We start from the raw sequence: 22145 nt of genomic DNA, 5'->3' as shown, positions 1-22145 counted from the left end.
CTGTGCTGACATGAGACAGGGGATTATGTAGTGCCAAGAAAGGGTAACTGAGGATAGGGGGGGAATGAGGACTGCAGGACTTCTAGAAGTAGCAGTTCTAGCTTGTGCTGGCTTATTGAGAGCTTTGGGGAACTTGGAAAGCCAAGTGAGACAAATTAATTCATGGTTTAAAACCATGTTTAAAATCTTCCAGAGAGCAAGATTGGAAGCATTTGGTTTTCTTGCCTGTTTCATGTTCACATACTTCTGGGAAATTAACAAACAATAGTAAAATATGGATATCATGGAAATATTTCTGCTGAAAGATCAGGACTGTATTCTAGAAGGCATGAACCTTTAGAAGTAGTAAGTTATCTTTGGACAGACATGCATTACTCCCATCAATAGATGGATTTATTAATTTGGTTGCCCTTTAATTTCATCACCTAGTGATGATAGAGCTGTCTTTCTCATATTTACATAGTGATCTGGCATTTGTCCTTCCTGAATGCTTTTTTTTTTTGTGCAGATGTGCGAGTTCAGTATCAGTTCCCTTATTTAAAATAAAATAGAAATTTATCGTGCAGGTGTATATTAGTGTTTACATTGATGTAGCTTGTCTCTTACCTAGTGATGTGTGTATGTGTGTGTCTGTATGCATGCAATCCAGTGTAGATGATGTGGAGAAGATAGTTTTAAGTACTACAGTAATGTTACTTTCTCAGTCTAGCTTTTGTGTTTTCTTTATACGGAGGTAGAGAACATCATGTCTCTTGAATGGAGTCATGGTAGGCTTAGAACCCAGGGTCGGTGAAAAGCAAACCAGCTTACAGTTGAACAAGAGCCTTTACATGTGCTTTTTTAAAACCTTACTTTGAACTGTGTTGAAACAAACTTTCTTTTTATCAGTTCAGCCTGAAATTGTAGTATATTGACTGATTTAAAGAAGTCTTAAAACTTTGATGCCAGATTGGCTTCAACTTTGCAAAGGATGTTCCTGAAATTAAAAAAATCCCCAACAACATATGTATATATTTGAAGTACATATTGCTGTAAGTCCTAGAGAAATCTTATCTTCACGCAGACTGACAAATGAGCTATTTCTGCCTGCCCTTTCCTTCCTCTTTGGAGGCAATAATGGAAAGATACCCAAGTAATCCAACCACATTAACAAGCAGCTGTAGCATGGCTAATGCAAGCGAGCTATTGCTTACATAAACCAAAAGTCAGTTCCAAAATTCTGTTTGTACAGTTGCTAGTGGGGTTTGGATTCAACAGGATCCTATATCTGGACTTAGGAAAGAAGGCAGGAAGAAGTAAAACGTGCAAAATATGAAACTGGCTGTTTAAAAACTAATTGCTCTAGTGCTGCCTCCTACAGCAGGATGGTTCAGGACACAGAGGTGAGATGGTAAACAGTGTGGAGTTTGTGGCAAGTTTGCAAACCATTTTAGCCCTGCAGGGGAGGGAAAAGTGGAATTCGTGAACAGTAGTAGCAGATAGAGAGTAGTCACAAGCTTTTCATGCTGTGCTGCCAAGTAATGTGTGTGTAATCATGCACCATTGTATTAGGTTCCTATGCAAAGTTGTTGTCCTTGAGGTAGCACAGGGCTGCAGTTTCATGTTTTGTGTAAGCTGATCCAGGGCGGTGCTGCTGCAAAAAAGACCAGTCCTGCTTGGTGCTTAAATCAAGGCTTCCAACAGCTCTTCCACCCGCTTTTGGTTTCTACTGATCCTTGATCCTTTTTCGCTTGTCTGTGTATGTATTTATAGGTTAGTTTTAGCTGGATCAGTGGTGTACCTTCACATTGTGACTGCTAGTGCACGGTCATGACTCTTTATACATTGTCTCAGGTTAGCATTAAGTTAGCTTAATCCGGTTGTAAAACTGCTTCCTTAGATACGGATTTTGCCTTATACAAATACTTGCACGCACTGTCTGAAAATATACTGGGTACAAATAGGATCTCTGTGCTGTGCTCTAGAAATTTTTCAGGGTTTTTTTTGTTTTGGGAAAATGTACTTTTCTTCTGACTTTAAAATTTTTCTTCAAAATTTTCTTACATCTTTTTGAACTCCCTGGTAGTCATTGTCTTCTGTTGTTTGAATGGAAAAATCTCTGAGCCTCTAAACAATGGACCAAAGCATCCCTTCTGGGTAACTGAATTTTTTATATACAAAGAAAAATGTAGAACTTTGGAACTGTGGAGTTTGTGCATTCCTTGAACAGTATCTAAAGATTTTGTCTGGTTTTATGCTAAGAAAATTATGGTTGAAGTTTTACTGGTTTTGTATTCTAGCAAAGCAGTCCTGGCAACGTGCAATCTATACTGCTTGTTGCTGCTGTTCCCCTGAATTGGCATGAGCTGCAGGGAGGGAATGGAGAGGGAAGCATGCATTTACTTCTGTAATAGCATTTATGTTGCCAGTTTTTGCCAATCATAGCAGTGTTTATCAAATCATAATATTGAATGACAGTGCTGTGGCAGTAGTGTAGCGTATGTCTGACCTTCAGTCTCTGATTTACTAATTGACAGTATTCCCAGTAACTGGTTATTTGCTTTGTAAAATGAGGTGGAGTCTGCACTCCCCACTATAAACCAAGTTATTAAGCTTCCAGTGAGCACTGAAAGATTTGGTTATAGACTGTACAACCTTACAGGTACACTTATGGGTGTACAGAAATTGGAAGGACAATATTTATTTTATGCCGTTCAATATTCAGTAAGTAATGCATCGGCCTGCTTCAGAGGATTACTGCTCTAGAAAAGCAGTGGTTTTAAAAAAAGGATCTACCAAGCTGGGCTCATCACCCTGGATTTAAATGTACATTACAATTGTTAGAAGGCTGAGAGGGAGGGATCTTTCATTTTATTCTTGATTACTTAGTGCATACTAGCTCATGCATGTAAGAAGTGGTAGAGCATAAATAAAGATGAATAAAAGAAGTTAAGCAGCTTTAACAACAACAAATGACCACCTCCTGTTTTCAGGTGCTTTTAAGAGGTTTAAATGAGATACTTGCTCAATAATCCTATTGAGACACAGTGAGGCTTGTGAAATACTTTCTGTAGTGCTGAAAACTGCTGAAACTCTGGTACTCAGTAGTATATAGCAACTTGGAAGAAAAAGATACTGAAAACTGACTTTGTTGCGTCCTTTTTCTGTGTTGTTTTCACTTTCCCTTGTAGTTAAAATATATATCTATATCTATGTGAGCTTCAGTGATAATGTGGATGATCATATCAAGCAATTTTGAAATAAATACTTAAGATTTTGCTTATCAATACTTTTTTTTTTTTTCTTCCAGTTTCTTCGAATATGTGCCGATCTTTTCCGCTTGGTCCCTTTCCTAGTTTTTCTTGTTGTCCCATTTATGGAGTTTTTGCTCCCAGTAGCTCTTAAGTTGTTCCCCAATATGCTTCCCTCTACATTTGAGACAAAGTCTAAAAAGGTAAGCAGGTCTGAATTTGTTTTGAAAAACATATGTAATATGTTTTACATTACATATCATGTGTATTATGATATGTAATATCAGTAATATGTTTTGAAAAAATTACAACTTTCCTCTGTAAAGAAAGAAATTAGAAAAAGTCTTAAAATTAGAAAAAATCTAAAATTCAGAAATTCTTTTCAGTATTAGGGGAATGCTTTTGTCATCTGTATGTTGTTTTGATGAGCTTGCTGTTAACATATAATAAAGAATCAGAGCTGTCCTGGTTTACCTTTCTGTGTGTGCAGGTGCTTAGCTGTGAGGGCTATAAGTTTCTCCTGTCTTTTTTGCTCCTTTTTTCTCATGTTCCTCATCTCCATCTTCTATGACTCTTAAAGTAGAAGTGAAAGCTATGAAACTTTATTTTTCTAGATTATACTAAAATAGGCAGACTAACATTTGTAGTCCTTATTCTTGATGCAATGTTTCTTGTATGTATACTAAATAGTTAAAATAGCTTCTTATGCATTGTTTTGCTTAAACTTTGTTTCTTTTAGTTAATGTTTTCATGGAATTGTTGAGCTTTGTAAAAACACACCAAAAAGCCTCACAATTTCTCACTTTCAGAGCCCAAAAGACTTAGATGAGGTTAGTACATAGGGAGTTCCCAGTCAGTCACAGATGTAATCAACCATGTTTGTATACTTGGATCTAAGTAACCATTAATTTCTAATTCTGTGATAAGTTCCTCTTTGTTTGGATGAGATACAGTGTAGGATTTCTGTGCTGGATACAAGAGTTAGGAATTACCCAAACCAGTTTTAGTTTCTATTTTTTTGTTACTAGTTCAGAGGGTGCATGTTAGTTTTAGCAGGCAAAACCACTCGTGCTGCACTTAACTCTGTTGGCATTGCATCTCATGCTTCATGGAGCTTTGAGCTGATCAATGTATTTTTCAGTGTGATTTGGGAATCTTTGATAAGAGTGAATGTCCTCTTGTGGTGGGTGTGTGTGTTACAGAAGTTCAGGAGCACTCCACATAACTTGTCTGAAGGCAGAAGTGGTATTCCGTGTGCATATTTTTGGAAAGAACTTTTAAAACCAAGTATGTTTTTTAACAGGAGGAAAGATTGAAGAAAGAATTGAGAGTAAAGCTTGAATTGGCTAAATTCCTTCAAGACACCATTGAGGAGATGGCCTTAAAAAACAAAGCAGCCAAAGGAAATGTTACAAAAGATTTTTCAACATTCTTTCAAAAGGTAAACATTTTTTAAAATGTATTTTCTTTTCCTACCAAAAAAAATAGCTTGGTGTTTTCTTTGCTTTATGATAATCATTAGATACCTGTATTCTGTTGGATTTGAAAAAGCAGGGTGTAATAGTTTTTTTGGTATATATTTCTTTTTTACAAGTAACACTTCAGTGTGCTGAAGTTTTACTGTTCTTAACTCTGGTATTCTAGCTGGTAATTTTGGTCTCTGATTCTAGAGATTTCTGCTCATTTGATGCATGTTCTCTTATTTCATTAATAAGTTAATTCTAACATAAAAAAAAAAAGCACGCTCAGAGATTACCCATGTAGTTTTTGACCACTTTTTTTGAACATTGGGTAAAAAGTGGGAGAAAGGATTTCTTTCAGAACTCATTAAAACTTAGTGGGGGCAGGGAAGTCAATTTTTTTTTTTTTGTCAAATTTCATTCTGCTTATAAAAACAATTTTTACATATAGAGTTGCTATACTGCTGAAATCCTTTTGGATAATGACTAGAATGTTATGTAATCTGGAGTTTTGCTAGAATGAGTGTGCTGCGTTTGGTACAAAGTTTTTCATTTGCAAGCAGTTGCTGACACAGATTAGATGTCAGTTATCTGCTTCTTACATTGACGGCCTTTAGGTTTGACTGTTTCTTTTCACCACCCTGCAGGTAAGGGTAAGGTATTCCCTGGAGACATTAAAAGTATCTTCTTAGGATAGAATGTATCTTGGTTCACACTTCTGATTTCTCTTAATTGTGGGACCGTTGAATAAGAGATTGAGCCAACAACCATCACCAGGTGCTTTGTTGAAAGTAAGAGTGTAGTCCCCATCTTTAGGGAGAGTGTATTTGCACAGAAAAAGCATATAAGCCTGGGGATTTCAGACCTGAACTTTACCAGTCCTGTCAGCTAGCTTGAGCTTTTCGTGATTGTTAGTGCTGAAGGTTAAGTTTTAAAGGGTGGGGTAATAAGATGATATTGATAGTGCTGCGTAGGTTACCTCAGATAATGATATTTGCCAGTTGGTATCTGCTTGCAAAGTCCATGTTCCTTGAAGCTTCTATGCAATCATCTGTTTCTGTTTGTCATCTGCAGAAAATTTGAAATGGTTAGTTACAGCAGTTAGTAGCTGAAGCACTGACACTGCAGACTCTGGGAGCATGCCACTGCCATGCTTCATGTTTGGAACATGTCATTTTCTTCTGAAAGGACTGCTACTGAGAATTTACATTTGGCGGTTAATTTCTGTGGAAATAAATGACCTATTACTCCACATCTGCTGGAGGAAGTCCCAAGTTCCTCTGACGACTAAAAAGAAGTTTCAAGCCCTACATTTCTTTTGTGTGGGTGTGCTTTTTACAGCTATGTATTTCTCATTTATGCCATGGAGACAAACTTTATGGATCTCATTTCATTGTACTAGGTAATAAATGTCAGAGCAAGAAGCTTAATGTTTCCCACCTTTTTGCTGTTCTTTTATACTGCTCTGCAGTGATGTATTTGATGCTGCAAGACCCATTGATTACAGGCTTAACATGTTTGCTGCAGAATTCCAGAATTTATCTGTGTTGCTTTGTAGCAGTGATGTGCTAGAGAGCTTCAGTTTGTACACTCAAGAAACACACACTTGGCTCTGCCAAAATTTAGCTTTAAACAAGGAAGAAGATACTTTCGGTATTTTTCAAGTTCCATTTTTTGCTCCTGTAGCGAAGGAGCTGGTGAAGTGTAACAAGGCCTTTGACATACCTTTCTCTGGGTTGGTTTCTCTGCTACACAGATACCCTGGAGGTTAATGGACTCAAGACCGTCTTGTCTTTCAAATTTTTATCTTTTCCTATACTCAGTAGCTGCTCACTAAAAGATTTGAGTTGACAAGTAAAACAGGTAGGCATAATAAATCAGGCTGTATAGGTAATGTTAGGTTTTCAGGCTGTGCTTGATGTTACTTAGCTTATGTTTTCTTTACCGAGCATAAAGGTAGAAGGACTGGGAAGAGTGGGTTGTTTTTTACTTCTCTCTACTTACTGTTTAGACTGGAGATGTCAAGTGACTGGGAGTACTTCATTGTTAAGTTCTGTAGATTTTGGATTTAGTAATATCACTAATAAGCACTTTTTCTACTTCTTTTGAACTGTTATTTCTGCTTCCAGTACTTGGATTCAATTAATGTGTTGCCAGATGGCACTGCACTGAACTTTAAAGCTTTGCATTTGTACAAGCAGTTATGTAGAACCTTACATCAAGGATACAGAGTCCTTTCCCAAATAGTGGTTTACGCTTCAAAATAGCTTCAGGTACAAGTGCCTTTCCATTGAGGTCCCACAAAACAGCTAGGAACTGGAAGCCAAATGGTGGTGTAACAAACATGGTTGTGGAGAGAATGTAGGTAGTTAAGTGTCCAAATCTGTGTTTCATAGGGACACCAACGTTACATCAAATGGCAAAAGTTTTGCATTTTCACTTTTATCTTCACAGGGTGGTGCTTTTAGTGTGCTCTCATGTTTAGTACTAAAGTATGGTACCAGAAAGAATACTTGTCAGTATACTTCTGTAGCAAGTATTTATTTGCTCAGATATACTTTTTTTTTTTAGGTATCTCATGGCAGTATCAACTCAGACCTGCTCATTAGTATACAGATGCATCTAATATTTTTTCTTAGTTTTATCTCAAATATATTATGAAATGTTGTTGGAAACTATCAACACCATCAATTCTTTTGCCTTTTATAATAAGTTGTTGGGGTTTTTTAATCTTCTTTCATGTCTTCCGTGTGTCCTATTTTGTATCCCAGAATCGATGCAATGTACTTGACAAATGAAGAGAGTATTTTTGTTCAAAATAATGCCCAACCATAAGAATTGCTTTGATAAACTTTGTGTGTGTTTTTTTTTCTTACAGATCAGGGAAACGGGTGAAAGACCCAGTAATGAGGAGATCTTAAGGTTCTCTAAACTGTTTGAAGATGAATTGACTCTGGACAATCTAACTAGGCCTCAGCTGGTGGCACTTTGTAAATTGTTGGAACTTCAGTCAATTGGGACAAACAACTTTCTCCGCTTCCAGCTGACTATGAGATTGAGGAGCATAAAAGCAGATGACAAAGTGAGTCATTCTAAATAGGCGCTGGTTAATAATTTTAGCATGTAAGAGTATTGAGTGTGTGTGGATATATATGTTTTTCTGGGCGTTTTCCTTTTTTGTCTTGTCTTATTTTTGAGCTAACTTCAAACAAAAAGGCTTGAAGAGCTTAAAATCGGAAGTGTCCTTATTTGTAAAGGAAAAAACTGACGTTTTTTTAATCAGCCGTTAACTGCAATGGAAGCGATTATGTCGCAAAGAAAAGCATTTCTACGAAACTGTAATTTGCAAGGGAGCTGACAGAAATATTAACTTAGAGAGACTGATAGTACCATAATGGAGCTGTTAAGACGACAGTACAGTGTTCAGTTTAAAAGGTGGAGGCTATTTTGTGTTATCACAGCAGCCTCTAGTGGCCGTTGTAAAAAATACCAGCCTGTGGGTGTGCATTGATGGTGGTTCTGCGGTTTTGAGCTGTTAGATGTTAAAGTTTATTTTACACTTTGGGCAGCTGATTGCTGAAGAAGGAGTTGATACCCTGACTGTTAAAGAACTGCAGGCAGCTTGTCGTGCCAGAGGTATGAGAGCTCTTGGTGTGACAGAGGAGCGTCTCAAAGAACAGCTTAAACAGGTATGTTTTAGTAAGGCTGAATACACAGACGTAACTTCAGTTGTTAGCTCTGATTTTTGTTATGATTCTGAGAAGTGATTTTGCTTCTGTTCTCATTAAAGGCTTAGCTAAAACAGTCTTCCTCCTTAGTAAGTCTTTGTCATGTGTACTGTATAAGTATATAGTAGCCATGGGTTTCTGGCTTTTGACTGGGCCATGATGTGATTGTGCACGTAGATAAAAGTATGTTTGCAATGTTGGCACTTTGTCTTGTTAATTAATTGTATTACTCTGTAAAGAACTTTTCACCAAGTAGACCAGTTCTTTGTCTTTTGATATTTTCCAGTTTAGAGGAAGATGCATGTGAAACAAAACACTTTCAAATATTCATTCAATACTGCTTGAAATACTTCAAACAAAATGCTTCTTCATATATTTCAATGTAATTGCTGTAATTTTCAGCTGCTTATAGCCTGTAGTTCGTCTGCTAGAATATTGACTGATGAGTTGTGGTAAAAAAAATTAGTATTTACTTTTTTATGTATGCTTGACTTGATCTGTAAAAAAAGGAAGGAAAAAAACCTCAAAAGTTGAAGATTTGTTTTATTTATTGCATTTATAGTGGTTAGATCTGCACCTGAACCAGGAAATCCCTACTTCGTTGCTTATTTTATCCAGAGCCATGTATCTTCCAGATACCCTTTCTCCAGCTGATCAGCTTAAAACAACACTTCAGACACTACCAGAAAGTGTTGTAAGTATTGATGTACATGGTCTATGACCAGCTTGCAGTATCACTATCGAAAATTCATTCAGAGAAGTAAATACTGTTCTTGACTCCTTTCTTTTCCTTGAAAAGCTAAACCATGGATAGGCTTGAGTGACCTTCAAGAACAGGAGTAATTGACTTATATGTGGAGGGGTCTGAGAATAAAGCAAATAAAAGTTTTCTGAGAATTCAAAAATAGGGTAACTTCTGGGGGTTTTAACTATATCCATTAGAATACCTATACTACCGATCTCAGTAAAGATATATAAACTCCTTACATTATGTAGATGTACATATATATACACACACACATATAGACTTTAATAGACTACTTACATTGTTTTTAGGCCAAAGAGGCTCAAGTCAAAGTGGCAGAAGTTGAAGGTGAGAAAGTAGATAACAAAGCACGGCTGGAAGCAACACTTCAGGAAGAGGAAGCCATCAGGAAAGAAAATGAAGAAAGAGAGATGGAAAGGTTGTCTGAAGCTGCCGAGAAAGCCAAAGAAACTCTTCAAGCTACAGCCATGGTAAGTTCTACTCTCAACTACAGAGAAGTAAATGTCGGTGATGTAAAAACTAGCATGTTATGAGTTACTGCCTCTGCTCTGGGTCTTCCCTGCACAAAACTGAACTTTTAAGTTCACTTATGGAAGATACGGGAGAATAATAAAACCAACTGCAATACAGAAGGGTTTGCTGTGAAATAGAAGAGGTTGTCTGTCTTGCATATCTCTGACTTCTGTTTCCTCTTAGAGTAATAAGAGAAGCCTTTTATTCTTCTGGCAGAGGTGGTGGTTTTGTTTGGTTTTTTTATCACCTCCACCCTATACTTTCAATGTTTTTATCTTTGGCTCTGTTTGTCATTAACCTGATAATGTTGTGTAAGACTTCACTATAAAAGCTCCTGGCCTGCTTTACTGGTGAATTAAGCCGCAGGAGCTCACAGGCAAAGTTCATTAGTTGCAAATGGATATTTTAATGTGAAACCACTTGATATTTTGCAGTTTTTTAACATCATCTTCTCATAAAATTGTCTGTGACTACTTTGGCCGCTATTTCTATTTTGGGAAGTAATTCTTTACTGGTACTACTAATACACATAATGTTACCTTTGTTTTAATTAAAACTTCATGGGTCTTTCAAATTTAGAAAGAGGTGGAGTCAACAGTAGATCTTGAAGCAGCTGCTCTGCAAGCTAAAACAAGTCAGTTGGCTATGGATGCTGAGCAAGAACTGGCAAGGGCAGATATGGCGATGCATTCGGAGACACTGAAAGATACAGCACCAGTATTGGAGGGTATTAAGGTAATCTGCATAACTGTGTTTTTATACTTGTTAATGTAAAGATTCAAGACATCCATATAATAGCCATGATAAGTTGCCTGGCTGTCCTTCATTTTTAACCATCTCACCACATTCTGTCAGTTAAAACCAGCTAATTAGTGGATTGCAAATGCTTAACCACCAATGGAGAAATCAAAGTCAGCACAAAAATGTGTCTGTGTCATTGAAGTTATACCTGTTTTGGGGGGCTTTTACACTGGCTGTAGATACAATGGATCTGCGCATGTTTAATCTGTGGATAGTTAACACATGAGGAGGGAGAGGGCAAGAGCAGGTAAAGATGAGTGTTACCTTCTTTTTGAAGGGTGTAGCTAAGACCAAATGATTTAAGTAAGGAACTAGGTTTGGACTAGATTTTACTAATTTGTATTGACTTCCTCTTCTAAACTGATGTGGGCAGTGTACATATGCTATAAAAACTTCTTAGTGTACTCTTTCACTATTTCTTTAGTATGATGTTGAACAAAATTTATACCACCATTCAAATAATAGGTGAATTTCTAGGATTAGCATGCTTTGTTCTGATCAGGGCATGCTTTGTTACAGTCATTGTGGTGGTTTTGTTCACTTGTTACCTGCCTGGCCTGGAGCTCCCCAGATTCTCCTCCTTGCCCTTACTGAAGATAGAGGTGACATCTGCTTTCTTTGAGCCCTTGGGAATCTTCCTGATGACACGTACTTTGAAAGATAATGGAGAGTGGCCTCAATGACTTGAAACCACTCCCTCGGCATGTGTGGTTGTATCCCATTAAGTCTCATGGACTTGTGTATGTTCAGTTTGTTAAATTTTCTGTAACCTGATCATCCTCCACTGATGGTAGATCTTCCTTGCTCCAGACTTCCCTGTTGGTCTCAAAGACCTGGGATTCCTGATGGCCAGTCTTATCAATAAAGACTGAGGAAGGCATTGACTGCCTCTGCCTTTTCCATGTCCTTTTACACCAGGTTCCTTGTCCCATTCAGCAGCAGGCCCGCATTTTCTCTTGTCTTCCTCTTGCTCCCAATGGTAGAAGCACTTCTTGTTGCCCTTCATATCTTTCACCAGATTTAACTCCAGGTGGGCTTTGGCTTTCTTGAACCCATCCATGCATGCTGGGACAGTGTCTCTGTATTCCTCCAGGGTCACCTGTCCCTGCTTCTACCTCTTAAATGCTTCCTCTTCATGTTTCAGTTGTACCTTTTGAGTTTTATTTGTGGCTGAGCACTTTATTTTTGTCCATGAGGTTTGATGTTGGGATTTTTCTCAGTCCCAGTGTTACTTCGCAGAATAACAACATTGATTTAAAATGGATGTTTTAAGTAGAAAAACATTTTCAGTTTTCCTGGGCAGCATCATTATCTACCTGCTATTATTATAACATTGTTCACTTTAGAATGCTGCCAAGGCAGCTTTAGTGGTAATAACAAACCGGAACTAGTTCACATTGAAATCATGCATTGTTGTGGGATGCGTTAGCTGACTTGGCGGACTGTGTAGCTGGGTGCATGGTAGTGCAGCCATGAGGAATGCTGTGGGAGGGAGGCAGGCAAAGCTGGCATGATGTTTGGAAACACAAGGGTATGTGATGTCACAGCTAGCTTACACTGCCACATCTAGCATGCTTGCTAAGCCACCAATGCCATGGGAATGTATGACACTGGGCCACAAGTAGGACTTCAATAACCCTAACTGAAAAGAGAAAACAAGAAGTAATGTTAGTGTGGCATTTATTAACAGAGGTTACAGTGTGGCCTGTCCCGTAAAGATGCTTCCAAAGACTTTAAACATCGTGGAATACAATCTTGCTTCTTAAAGGAAAAATGTTAAGACTGCCAACTTCTTAAAGGTGACTGATTTTGAGTCAGAGGGATTTGTTTTCAAACTGAGTTGCTTGCTTTTCCCCCCCCCTAAGGTGAACTACAGATACTGTACAGATACATAAAATCAGGAGTGAGGCTGATGGCTAGATATTAGTACACTGAAACCCTTTCTGAGTTGATGAAGGGGCTGGATATCTAGTGTGTGAACTGTTCTGTAGTTCTTTCTTAAAAGTGTATCATCCTTCTGCTCTGTGTTTCTGGTATCCTTGTTTGCACATGTCTTTCTGTATTCTGCTTATGTGGCTGTTCAGAGTGTAGCCATTAAAAAAAAAAGCCGGTGTCTGGGTAAGATTAACACGCTAACTAGCTAGTATTACGGGAATTTTTGCATTTTTAATGAATCATCTTGAAGTCTTGTTTTTTAAATATTCAGTTGAGGGTTAGGTTTTTATTTTCAGCTTTTCGAGAGACAGGTGTACTTCCCAAACTATGAATATTCATCCTCACTGTCACAGATGATGTTGGAGATAACTTTGCTCCAGGTCAACTTCCTGAATTTTGCTCTGCAAATTTTTTTGTGTAATTTGTCTTTCTTATACATAGTGGATTGTTTCTCAGTTGTTTGGCTTTTTCACCCAGCAAAGAAGGAAGTAAAACATTCTTAAATGAGACAATTAGATACAGGCTTTCAAATAGCCAAAACCCATACGGTTTTTCAAATTCATATTAAAATTTCAAATGAATCACCTTAGCTGAACTTACTACTGGCGCACTTAAAAAATATGTACCATAGCAAACTAATTGCATTTAAGATCTTTGCATTGGTCTCAAAATGAGGTATCTGCATTAGCCTCAAAATGGCAACAACGCTATTGCCTCCAAACATGGAAGGAGATTCTTGAGTCTGTCTTGTCTGGTAAAAGGCACAAAATCTTTGTGGGAAATTACAAATGTGTTTTTGACTAATTTGTATTATTTTCTGTTACAGGGTGAGGAAATCACAAAGGAGGAGATTGACATGCTGAGTGATGCTTGCACCAAGCTGCAGGAACAGAAAAAGTCACTAACAAAGGAAAAGGAAGAGCTTGAGGAACTGAAGGGTGATATCCAGGAGTATAATGAGGTGAAGAATAGGGCATGGATGTTCTTTTTTTATTTCTGTTCATGTTTAATTTTAACATAAATGATCCACAAATTGAAATATTATCTTACTTGGATGCCTGTTAGCCTGTAGTTGGTTGCTGGGTGGATGAATTTTGTATGGGTAATGCAGAGCCTCATTTGCATAATATGTTTAAAGCCCAGTTAAAAATCACTGGAGTAGTTCTCACCAGATGAGAATCCTGTTCCTGCTTTTATTCCCAGGGTGACTAGACTCACAGGTGGTGTCTAACTGTTGCATGCTGCGGTTCTTTCTTACCAAGCGTAGATGTCAGTATTACAGTTACTCCAAGTTAAGTAAAATGAATCTTATTCAGTCCTATGAAAGATGTGGAAGACAACGTTTAAGGGATGCCTGAAAAAGTCAACAGTGTTAGAATTTATTGTTCTAATTCCAGTTTTCCTTTATATGTCTACACATTTACATTTCATTTGTAAATGGCTCCTGTCTTGAAATGCGAGTTGAAGCCAGTAGTGTCTGTTGTGGAGAATTCATACCAATAAAAGCTTTTCTCTCTCTTGACCATTTCTTTTAGGATTTGCAAGAGATAAAAGAGCTCTCTAAAACTGGCCAGGAAGAGGCAGTGGAAGAGTCAAAGGCAAGCAAGCGATTGACCAAGAGGGTGAACAGAATGATTGGTCAGATTGACAAAATTATTAATGAATTGGAGACAAGTCAAAAGACAGTGGATGTAAGGCTGGATGGTGCTGATAGTTCTTCTGCTGGGTAAGTGACTTCAGAGCACTGAATGTGTCTCCGCTCATCTTCAGCCTTGCTTGTCTGATGTGTGATTAGAAAAGAATTATCAAATAATTTTTAAATTTAATTAACATTCTAAAACAACTTAACAGAATTGTGCAGTAGAACTTTCTCTCTAAGGTATGTTAAATGTGGTTGAAATGAGAAAGAAAAAAGCAGGTAAAGTTCCCCATATGCTAGTCCTGAGGGGGTTTTGGAATTCAAATCATCGATTAGTATCTTACCATCTTGTTCATGCCTCTAGCAGTAATGGTGATGAATGTGAAATCATGCCTTTAGTCATGCTCCTCACACAGTAGGTTTGCCCTGTGTCATTGAAAAGGTGCACACCAGTGTGGTAAGCATATTGGTGTTTGTTGTTCTTCAGTAGTGAAGATGCCAGTGAGCAAAGAAATTGCAATAAAGTCTATTCTGTCTCTAGAGAGAAATGAGGGAACAAGTATAAGGGAAGTAAGGAGGTAATTTTACATGTTCCCTTTCTGAAAATTTGTTTCATTTCAACTTTTTAGCAGCCTTGCAGATTTTCAAAGAAAGGTCTTTTTTGGTAGTTTCATTTCAAAAGTAATTAATCAACACTTTTCCAGGTCTTAATGTTACTGGAGAGTCTTTCAGGCAACCATATGTTGAGCGGTCATATGTTGCATATTACAGGCACTGAAATACCTAAAAAGTGACTGTAATTCTCAGTTTGTGATTATGAATGTTCTATTAATCTATTTCATGCCTGTGCCATTTTTTGTGATTCATTAAGGGAGCTTCCCAGCTCCCATAGAGCACAACTTGAATAGAAATAAGGGTTCTGCTTTTGTTGCTTCTGAACTTTATTTTTTCCAGTCCTCAGGGCAAGTGGTCATGTGTTTCAAATTTTGTGTAATAAGATTAAGGGAACTGTATGAATGGTGCTGTAGAGAAGCTGTTCATCAAAACCATCAGAATTTGTAAATTAAAAATATGATACAGAATCTGCTTGTACTTAATGTAATTATAGGCTGTGTAATGGGTGGTTTGTGGATAATCTTATAGGTGATTGTGGATGACTGAAAATTACTAGTTTAAATATTGCTTAATTGTTGAAGGCTTGCTTTTTAATCTTTATGTTGGTGCAGTCATTACCAAGCTGCCAGGAGTCAATAGAAATGACACAAGTCCAGGACACTTAGTGGCAGCTTGAGAAATGCTCTTTGACTAAAAGTCAGTTTGTTCCCAGAGGTTAGGGCCAGATACAAAGCTGGGACTATACTGTTAAAGACTTTCTGTTTAGTATTTATTGGGTTCACTGTCTCCTGCATTTCAGCTTGACCTGTGCTGGAAGAATGTTCTTCAAACTAACAAAACTACATAGCAGAGGCTTTAGGCTGCAGAAGACAGACAGCTTTAGCTTCATGAGACAGCAGAAACATCTGAAACCTGCTAGTCATGATGTCAAGTTTAGTGCTTTCTTCTACAAAGTCCCTTCCTTGATATGAAGCAAACAAAGCCTGTTTTAATGAAACAGCTCAATTGCTAAAGTGATTAGTTCTCAGCTTTTGTTTTCCTGTGATTTTTCATTAGTTTTGTGTAGGCCAGCAATAAATCTGAAAGGATGACAGGTGCATGGCACTGCATCTTTGGTAAATGGGGCAAGACAGGGAAAAGGGCATTAGATACACGGTCTGGGAAGCACAGCAACTGCAAAGTTTATTTCAAATGCTACTGGACACCGGTATTTGTGCAATAAAGCATGTGGAAACCGAAAGTGTGAGATTTGATGGTAAGGTCAAGATTTACTTGAAATCTTCTTGCTGATCAGTAACTCATTTTTGCTTTTTTTTTGCATTCTGTTCAGGATTATAAATACATAGTTAATGTCTTTACAAATGACCTGTAGTGTAGTGACTTTCAGTACTGCCTTCTGTCAACTCTTACTCCTTTGGAGTAACTGCTTGCTGTGTACAGATTGCGCTTCCTCTTCAGGGAGAATCTCATCAGTATTGCTGAGCTAATTAATGCGATGAAACAAATTCAGAAGATTCCAGAGGAGAAGCTAACCAGGATTGCAGAGGCCCTAGATGAAAACAAGGATGGCAAAATTGATATAGATAATGTTGTTAAGGTAAGTCTGTGGACTACTTAAAGGAAATAAGGCTAGCCATCCTTTGAACATTGTACCTGTTCTGACTTAAATTCATATTGCTGTCTTTTGCAAGAGTCTTTACTTGATGCCAGTGATGATTTTGGTAATCTATTAATATTAGCATCTTCAGAATTTCTATGGCTATTTTTGGGGGGTGGAAGGGTAAAGGTGGTGGAAATACAATCTTTATCCTGAGTCTGTTACCCACATTATCTTTAAAGCTGTAGGTTTTCTTGTATGCCTATGTCAACTTCTGTAAAATACGGTGATTTTTTACATATATAATACTTAACACAATAAAGTGCTACGTATGAATGGGAGAGAGGATGGGAAGAAGGTTTGGAAAAACTACTTTAGGAATACCACCATTAGCCAAAGTCTCGGCATAATGCATATAGATATACTTTATGTCAACACAAGATAATAGCTTCTCTTGCCTGCTTGCATGCCTTAGAAAATACAGGTCTCAATGAAGTATCTGTGCTTGAAAGACACCAGACCATCAGTTGTCCTTTAGATCCGTTGTATTTGTCCTGCTCTCATTTTGCAGAAGATTCTCAGGTTTTCCCTGCATTTCTCCTTCATTTTCTTATTTCTTTTTTACTTGGTAAATTTAGGTGTCCTAAAACTTGCTTCCTTGCAAGTAATTTTCCTACTCAATACAGAAATAGTACTTGAACTATGGTCAGCTAGAAAGTACAGTATGAGCCTTTTGAATTTTTTTTTCTCTCTACTGAAGTTGTCCCAGTGGTGGTGATCTTCCCTGTTGCTGTAAACAGCCGTTGTATATTTAGAAACGCAGGTAAAATGTACTTCTGAATTCTGCATATAATGCAGAATAAATCTAGGTACTTGAGGAGCTATGCCAAGAATACATTTGCATTTGTGCAAAAAGTTATATAAAGAACTTTGGAATCACCTACTAAATTATTTTTTCATTTTGCTTTCTGAAAGGCTTACCCCTCCTATACCTTTAAGGTTTTGTAAATTTGTGTCCTTTTAGTACAGGAGGTCTCTTTTATAAAATTAAGCCTATAAAATAAATACTGTCTTAAATACTATTTCAGCAGGTGCTGAATCTGAGCTTTCTATTGGAACAGATACAATGAACAGGTCTGTTTTACTAATGCTTTAAAATGAGTGTCTTTGAGTGCCGAGGTCAAAAGTTCTAGATAATTTGCTTTTAAGTTTTAGCTTTTTTTTTTATATATATATATATGTATACTCTGGATATGTTTGAGGCACTGGTGGTTTGAATTTGTGTTTAATGTAAGAAAAAAAAATATGCTGTTTTTCTTGAACATCAGAGGACTAATTACTTTTTTTTTGTCCTAACAAAATGTATGATATGAAAATTCCTCAGTCATGTAAAAACTAAATGCTCGCTCAATTTCATTTTATGTTCATGTAGGTAGTAGAATTGATTGACAAAGAAGATATTGATATTGGCACCAGTCAGGTTGCTGAGATTATGGCATTGCTTCAAAAAGAAGAAAAACTGGAAGAGAAAGAGAAAGCAAAGGAAAAGCATGATAAAGAAGCTGCAGAGGCAAAGAATTAAGCTTCAGAATCTGAAGCTAATCCCGGTTGTAACCAAAACCTTGTATATCTTTGTGTCTAATGGCTATGTATTACTTGAGCTTTGTGATTATGGGAAGTGTTTTGAGCTGATTCTAGTAATAAATTGTAGATATGTTTTCTGATATATGGAATGAAATTTCCGTTCATCAAAGAAGTGATTTAGTGTCATTCCATAGAGATGAAAACAATATATGCTTCTTTAGCAGTACTCCTGCCCACAAAATCATGGATTTGCACTCGTTGTGGTACAGTGATCCATTAAACTTGCAAGTTTGCTGTATAAATTAAGTATATCTATCATGGAAAAATGTTCCTCATTTATTGTCTTGCATCATTACGTGGGGCCCAATCTTGCTCTGCTTCTACCTTTCAGCTTTTTCAGAATTTATGCTTTCCCCAAGATCACGGACTCTTAACAGTTACCCTAGCACTGCCAAATCCACTACTAAACCATGTCTCTTAAGTGCCACATCTACGCTTAGGGCCATGGTTTAGTGGTGAACTTGGCAGTGCTGGGTTAATGAGTGGACTCGATGATCTTAAAGGTCTTTTCCAACTTAAGCGATTTTATGATTCCTTCACAATATTACATATTTTCTAACCTGTTAGTGAAGATTCTGTGGCTTCAGTAGTAGTTCTTCAGATTGAGTTTTATTTAAGCTAAATATCACCAAGCTGTTGCCTCACTGACAGAGAATGTGGCATTCTAATCACTTTTATGAATTGATGATGACTATTCTTTTCAGTTGAAGGGAAAATCAGATTTGTTTTTCCCTAGAATGGAAACTTCCCATGAAGTTTGTTTTTCTTATGGGTGCCTTGAATTTCTTAAGACTAGGGAGTAGAAGATGTTGCTTCTACTCAAAATTCCATGAATTACTAAAGCATTGGAATCACAGGAGCCTTTTTAAAATAGTTTCAAAACACAAACTATCACACAGTAAAGTGAGTTAAAGTGTTTGTCTAAATAACAAAATGAAAGTAATCATAAGGGGAAAATGTCAGTTGTGATCTTTATGCATATAATATTTTTAAATGCAGTTATCTTCACATGTCTATTTTCATCTGGTAGTTACTGACACCGTAACTAGTTCTCTTACCTCTCAATTTTCATCTCAGGTATAAAATCACTAATGAGGTATAGTCACAGTACATAAATACTTTCATCTCATGGCCTTGCTTACTGTGCAGTCAGCAAGTCACGTCTGGTATTGCCAGTGCTTTGATTACATCATGGGCTTTCTAATTAATTACTTACAGTTACTGTCTTTAACTGTGTGATTAGATACTGACAGTAGGTCAAGGTTTACTCATTAAAGTCTGTCCTTAGTAGTAACTTTTTAAGTTTAAAAACTAAAATACCAACTCTGGGATGTTCCATAATTCATGGTAGCCTAAATTTTCCACTCTTTCTTAAAATTTGTTATGAAAAACACATGGTGTGACCAGAACCATCAAGGTTGTGGGTTGTTTTTTTATTTGGCACCCAGTATTATGAAACACACAAATGTTCTTGGTTTTGCGTACGTTATAGAGAGCACATATTACAGTGGTGCTGTACACAGTGATAGAGGTGGGCAGTTAGTACTTAAAGCTTTTAGTTGTAGTTGCATATTTTTGTAGAAAATGTTGATTCCCAAGCGTATTTCAGCATAATTCCATGTTCAGTATTTATCTAGATTGGCTAACTTATTTGTAAAAACTTATTTGAAGTTAGTGGAACAAAAAAAGTTTTGACAGTCTCATGGCTTGCATGATGGACCATTGTATTTAGTTCCAAAGCAAGATGTACAGTACAGTTAATTCTAGAAAAAGGGTCAGTGTTTAGTTCAAATACTGAGTTCGTATTTTGTACAGTTTGCAAAGAAAGCTGCTTACAATAAGTAAGATCCTCCTGAGAACTACTGTAACTGTATCTGAAGTCTAAAATTGCTGTGACAAAGCTGAAATTTCAAATCGGTATGATTTTTGTGGTTAATGTATCCCTAAGCAAGGGAGCTGTTGTCTTCCTTGTAAATCGAGATTAACTTGGAGATTTCAGCACGAAAGTCAGTTTGTAGATTTTGAAGATAGGATTTCGCTAGGTGCTTTTTTTTAGGCCAGAACTTATCTTAGAGGAAAGCGCAAGAGTAAAACTTATTTTCACAAAAATAAATATAAAAACTAGTTTTACATTGTATAATCTGCTATTAGAATTAATGGGCTTTGAAGTATGCTGATTTTGCAGTTGCATATTTTCAATTTGAAAACAATGTGTAACAGTCTTACTTGACATTCCTAAAACGTGATAAAGAGACTGTCTGTTACCTTTCATGGAATATCAAAAAACCTAAGAATTGTATGCACTTGAATGCATGCAAGTTTAAAATGAGGAAGTTGCAGAAAAAGCTGTTTTCAAAGGTTTATTGATTAAAGTTTTACAGAGCTTTAACTGTCCTTACAATAAATTATCTGAGTGTAGTATTTGGGAGTTTAAGACACTTTGCTGCTGTTCTTTTTCTGTGTTTACTGTTCACTTAAATTTTCTGTGGATTAAATAAGAAGGGAGCCAGAGATAGCCGATTTTTTAAAAAAATTATTTTATGAAGAATATCCTGATTAAAATAATTGCGATACATTTATTTAACATTTTTACCTTTTGGACTTGTTTGAAATTTGGCATATTATGAAATTTTAACAGGTTACATAAAATACATTTAAATGTCAATCACAAATGTCAGTTTTCCCCTGTTCCCTAAAGCGTTTAAAGGATATATGCGTCAGCCATAGTGAAGCGTTTTTGTGGGAAATATCTTCCTTCTGATGTTGAAAGTAGGCAAACAGCTGGACGTGAACACCACTGTTTTGCAACGTTAAAAAGGTTAGGAAGCTGTCAGTAATTCACATTTACCCAGTTTTGAACCTTCCCAAGCAGCTCTGGCCTGGTGATACAGGCAACTCCAGCAAATCGGTGGCTTGAGGACTAGCTTCAGAAAACGTGCTTTGTTGTCTTTAGTGTTGACCAAAAAAACAGAAGCTGCAGTACTTTCAGAGAAAGGATGACTTCTGAATGTACAGTAACTGGTCAGAACTTATTCCTGAATGAATATTTAGTCAGGAGATGTAAATATTTGTTTAAATAATTAAAGGATGTGCGAGATTTCGGTGACCTTGTGACTTACACAGGTAAAGCCTCTAAGCTCAGAGTTAGGTAATAGGTAAGACTGTTGTTGGGGTTGTTTCAGATTCAAGATCACATTTTGATAATAAACTCTTCAAGTGGAAAAAATGTAAAACACATAGAAGGCTTTTTAAAAAATCATTTTAGCAACAGGTAAGAGAAGTAAAGTAGGATGTCATTTCTGTTTCCCCTTCAAAATAAACAGGTTATAGGACCTATTTTATTGAAAAGCTTGTTTCTGTTTCATATTGGCTCAAAAGATGGTTTTTACTGAGATATTCATCACTATGTGCTGTGAGAGTAAATCTGCCTGCAAGTTAAGTACCAGAAATCTAATTTTATGGGTGGTTTGTCAGCAGGAGAATGTTTGCAGGTAGAGAATATTCTCTTGGCAGGATAGTAACCTTACACTTACATAGGCTTTGTCTGGGGGGAAAATGTTACATCTTTTATACAACCCTAGAATACTTCTTGTAACTTTATATCTACATACCTTGCTATTAACTTAAACTTTAGCTATTCAGTGTGTATTTAAATACTTTTAAATTGTTTATATCAAATTATTGGGTATATTTAATTAATAAAAATAATCCCATATTCTGTTCTTTGTATGTATCCCAAGTTTTGCTTTTCAGTTGAGGAATTTCAGCCCTGTGTTACAAATTTAAGTTGAAAATCTTTTGTCTGTGCTCTGAGCATACTGGTCCTGTGTTTGCCATAATGCCGTATAAAATTAAGTTAATTGGAGCTTGTGTCCTTTGTTGTAATAAATGTATCATTTTGAAACCTAATCTCTCAATTATTTTTCTGTTGCTTTTGATTATTTGGTGTTACTTTATTGCTGTTCAGATGAGATGCAATTCACAGAGCTGGATACTGATGAACTGAGTATTATAACAAATGTTTGAGGTAGAAGAGGGCCAGTGAAGGAGCAAATCTTTAAACCAGGGCAGGCAGTGGTGGGTTGTGTGGGACTTGGGGAGCTAGTAATTCTTGCAGAAATTTTCTTGACTAATGCGGGACTGCTTGCCTGGTGTAGTGAATTGTGCTAAACCATTATTTTTAAGTATTATATTTTAGGTATTAAAGTGGGGAGCAG

At 36.8% G+C, this 22145-nt stretch overlaps 1 protein-coding gene across 2 annotated transcripts in view; it reads left to right on the top strand.

The window, feature by feature from the left end:
• LETM1 (leucine zipper and EF-hand containing transmembrane protein 1) overlaps nt 1-21837 on the top strand; it is a 31147-nt gene extending 9310 nt beyond the window's left edge. The window contains exons 4-14 of one of the 2 annotated variants that reach the window (XM_055796822.1): nt 3290-3433; nt 4534-4671; nt 7569-7772; nt 8260-8379; nt 8981-9112; nt 9475-9654; nt 10277-10432; nt 13260-13394; nt 13969-14159; nt 16146-16284; nt 17717-21837. In XM_055796822.1, coding sequence (XP_055652797.1) covers nt 3290-3433; nt 4534-4671; nt 7569-7772; nt 8260-8379; nt 8981-9112; nt 9475-9654; nt 10277-10432; nt 13260-13394; nt 13969-14159; nt 16146-16284; nt 17717-17866 — 1689 coding nt within the window. In that variant the 3' untranslated portion in view covers nt 17867-21837. Of the gene's footprint in view, nt 1-3289; nt 3434-4533; nt 4672-7568; nt 7773-8259; nt 8380-8980; nt 9113-9474; nt 9655-10276; nt 10433-13259; nt 13395-13968; nt 14160-16127; nt 16285-17716 lie in introns of both variants that reach the window. The other variant, XM_055796821.1, reaches the window with a different exon arrangement.
• The last annotated feature ends 308 nt before the right edge of the window (nt 21838-22145 follow it).

This window comes from Falco peregrinus, chromosome 2, assembly GCF_023634155.1.
Source record: "Falco peregrinus isolate bFalPer1 chromosome 2, bFalPer1.pri, whole genome shotgun sequence".
NCBI classification, from domain to species: Eukaryota; Metazoa; Chordata; class Aves; order Falconiformes; family Falconidae; genus Falco; species Falco peregrinus.
This window is presented reverse-complemented; position numbering and strand designations above follow the sequence as displayed.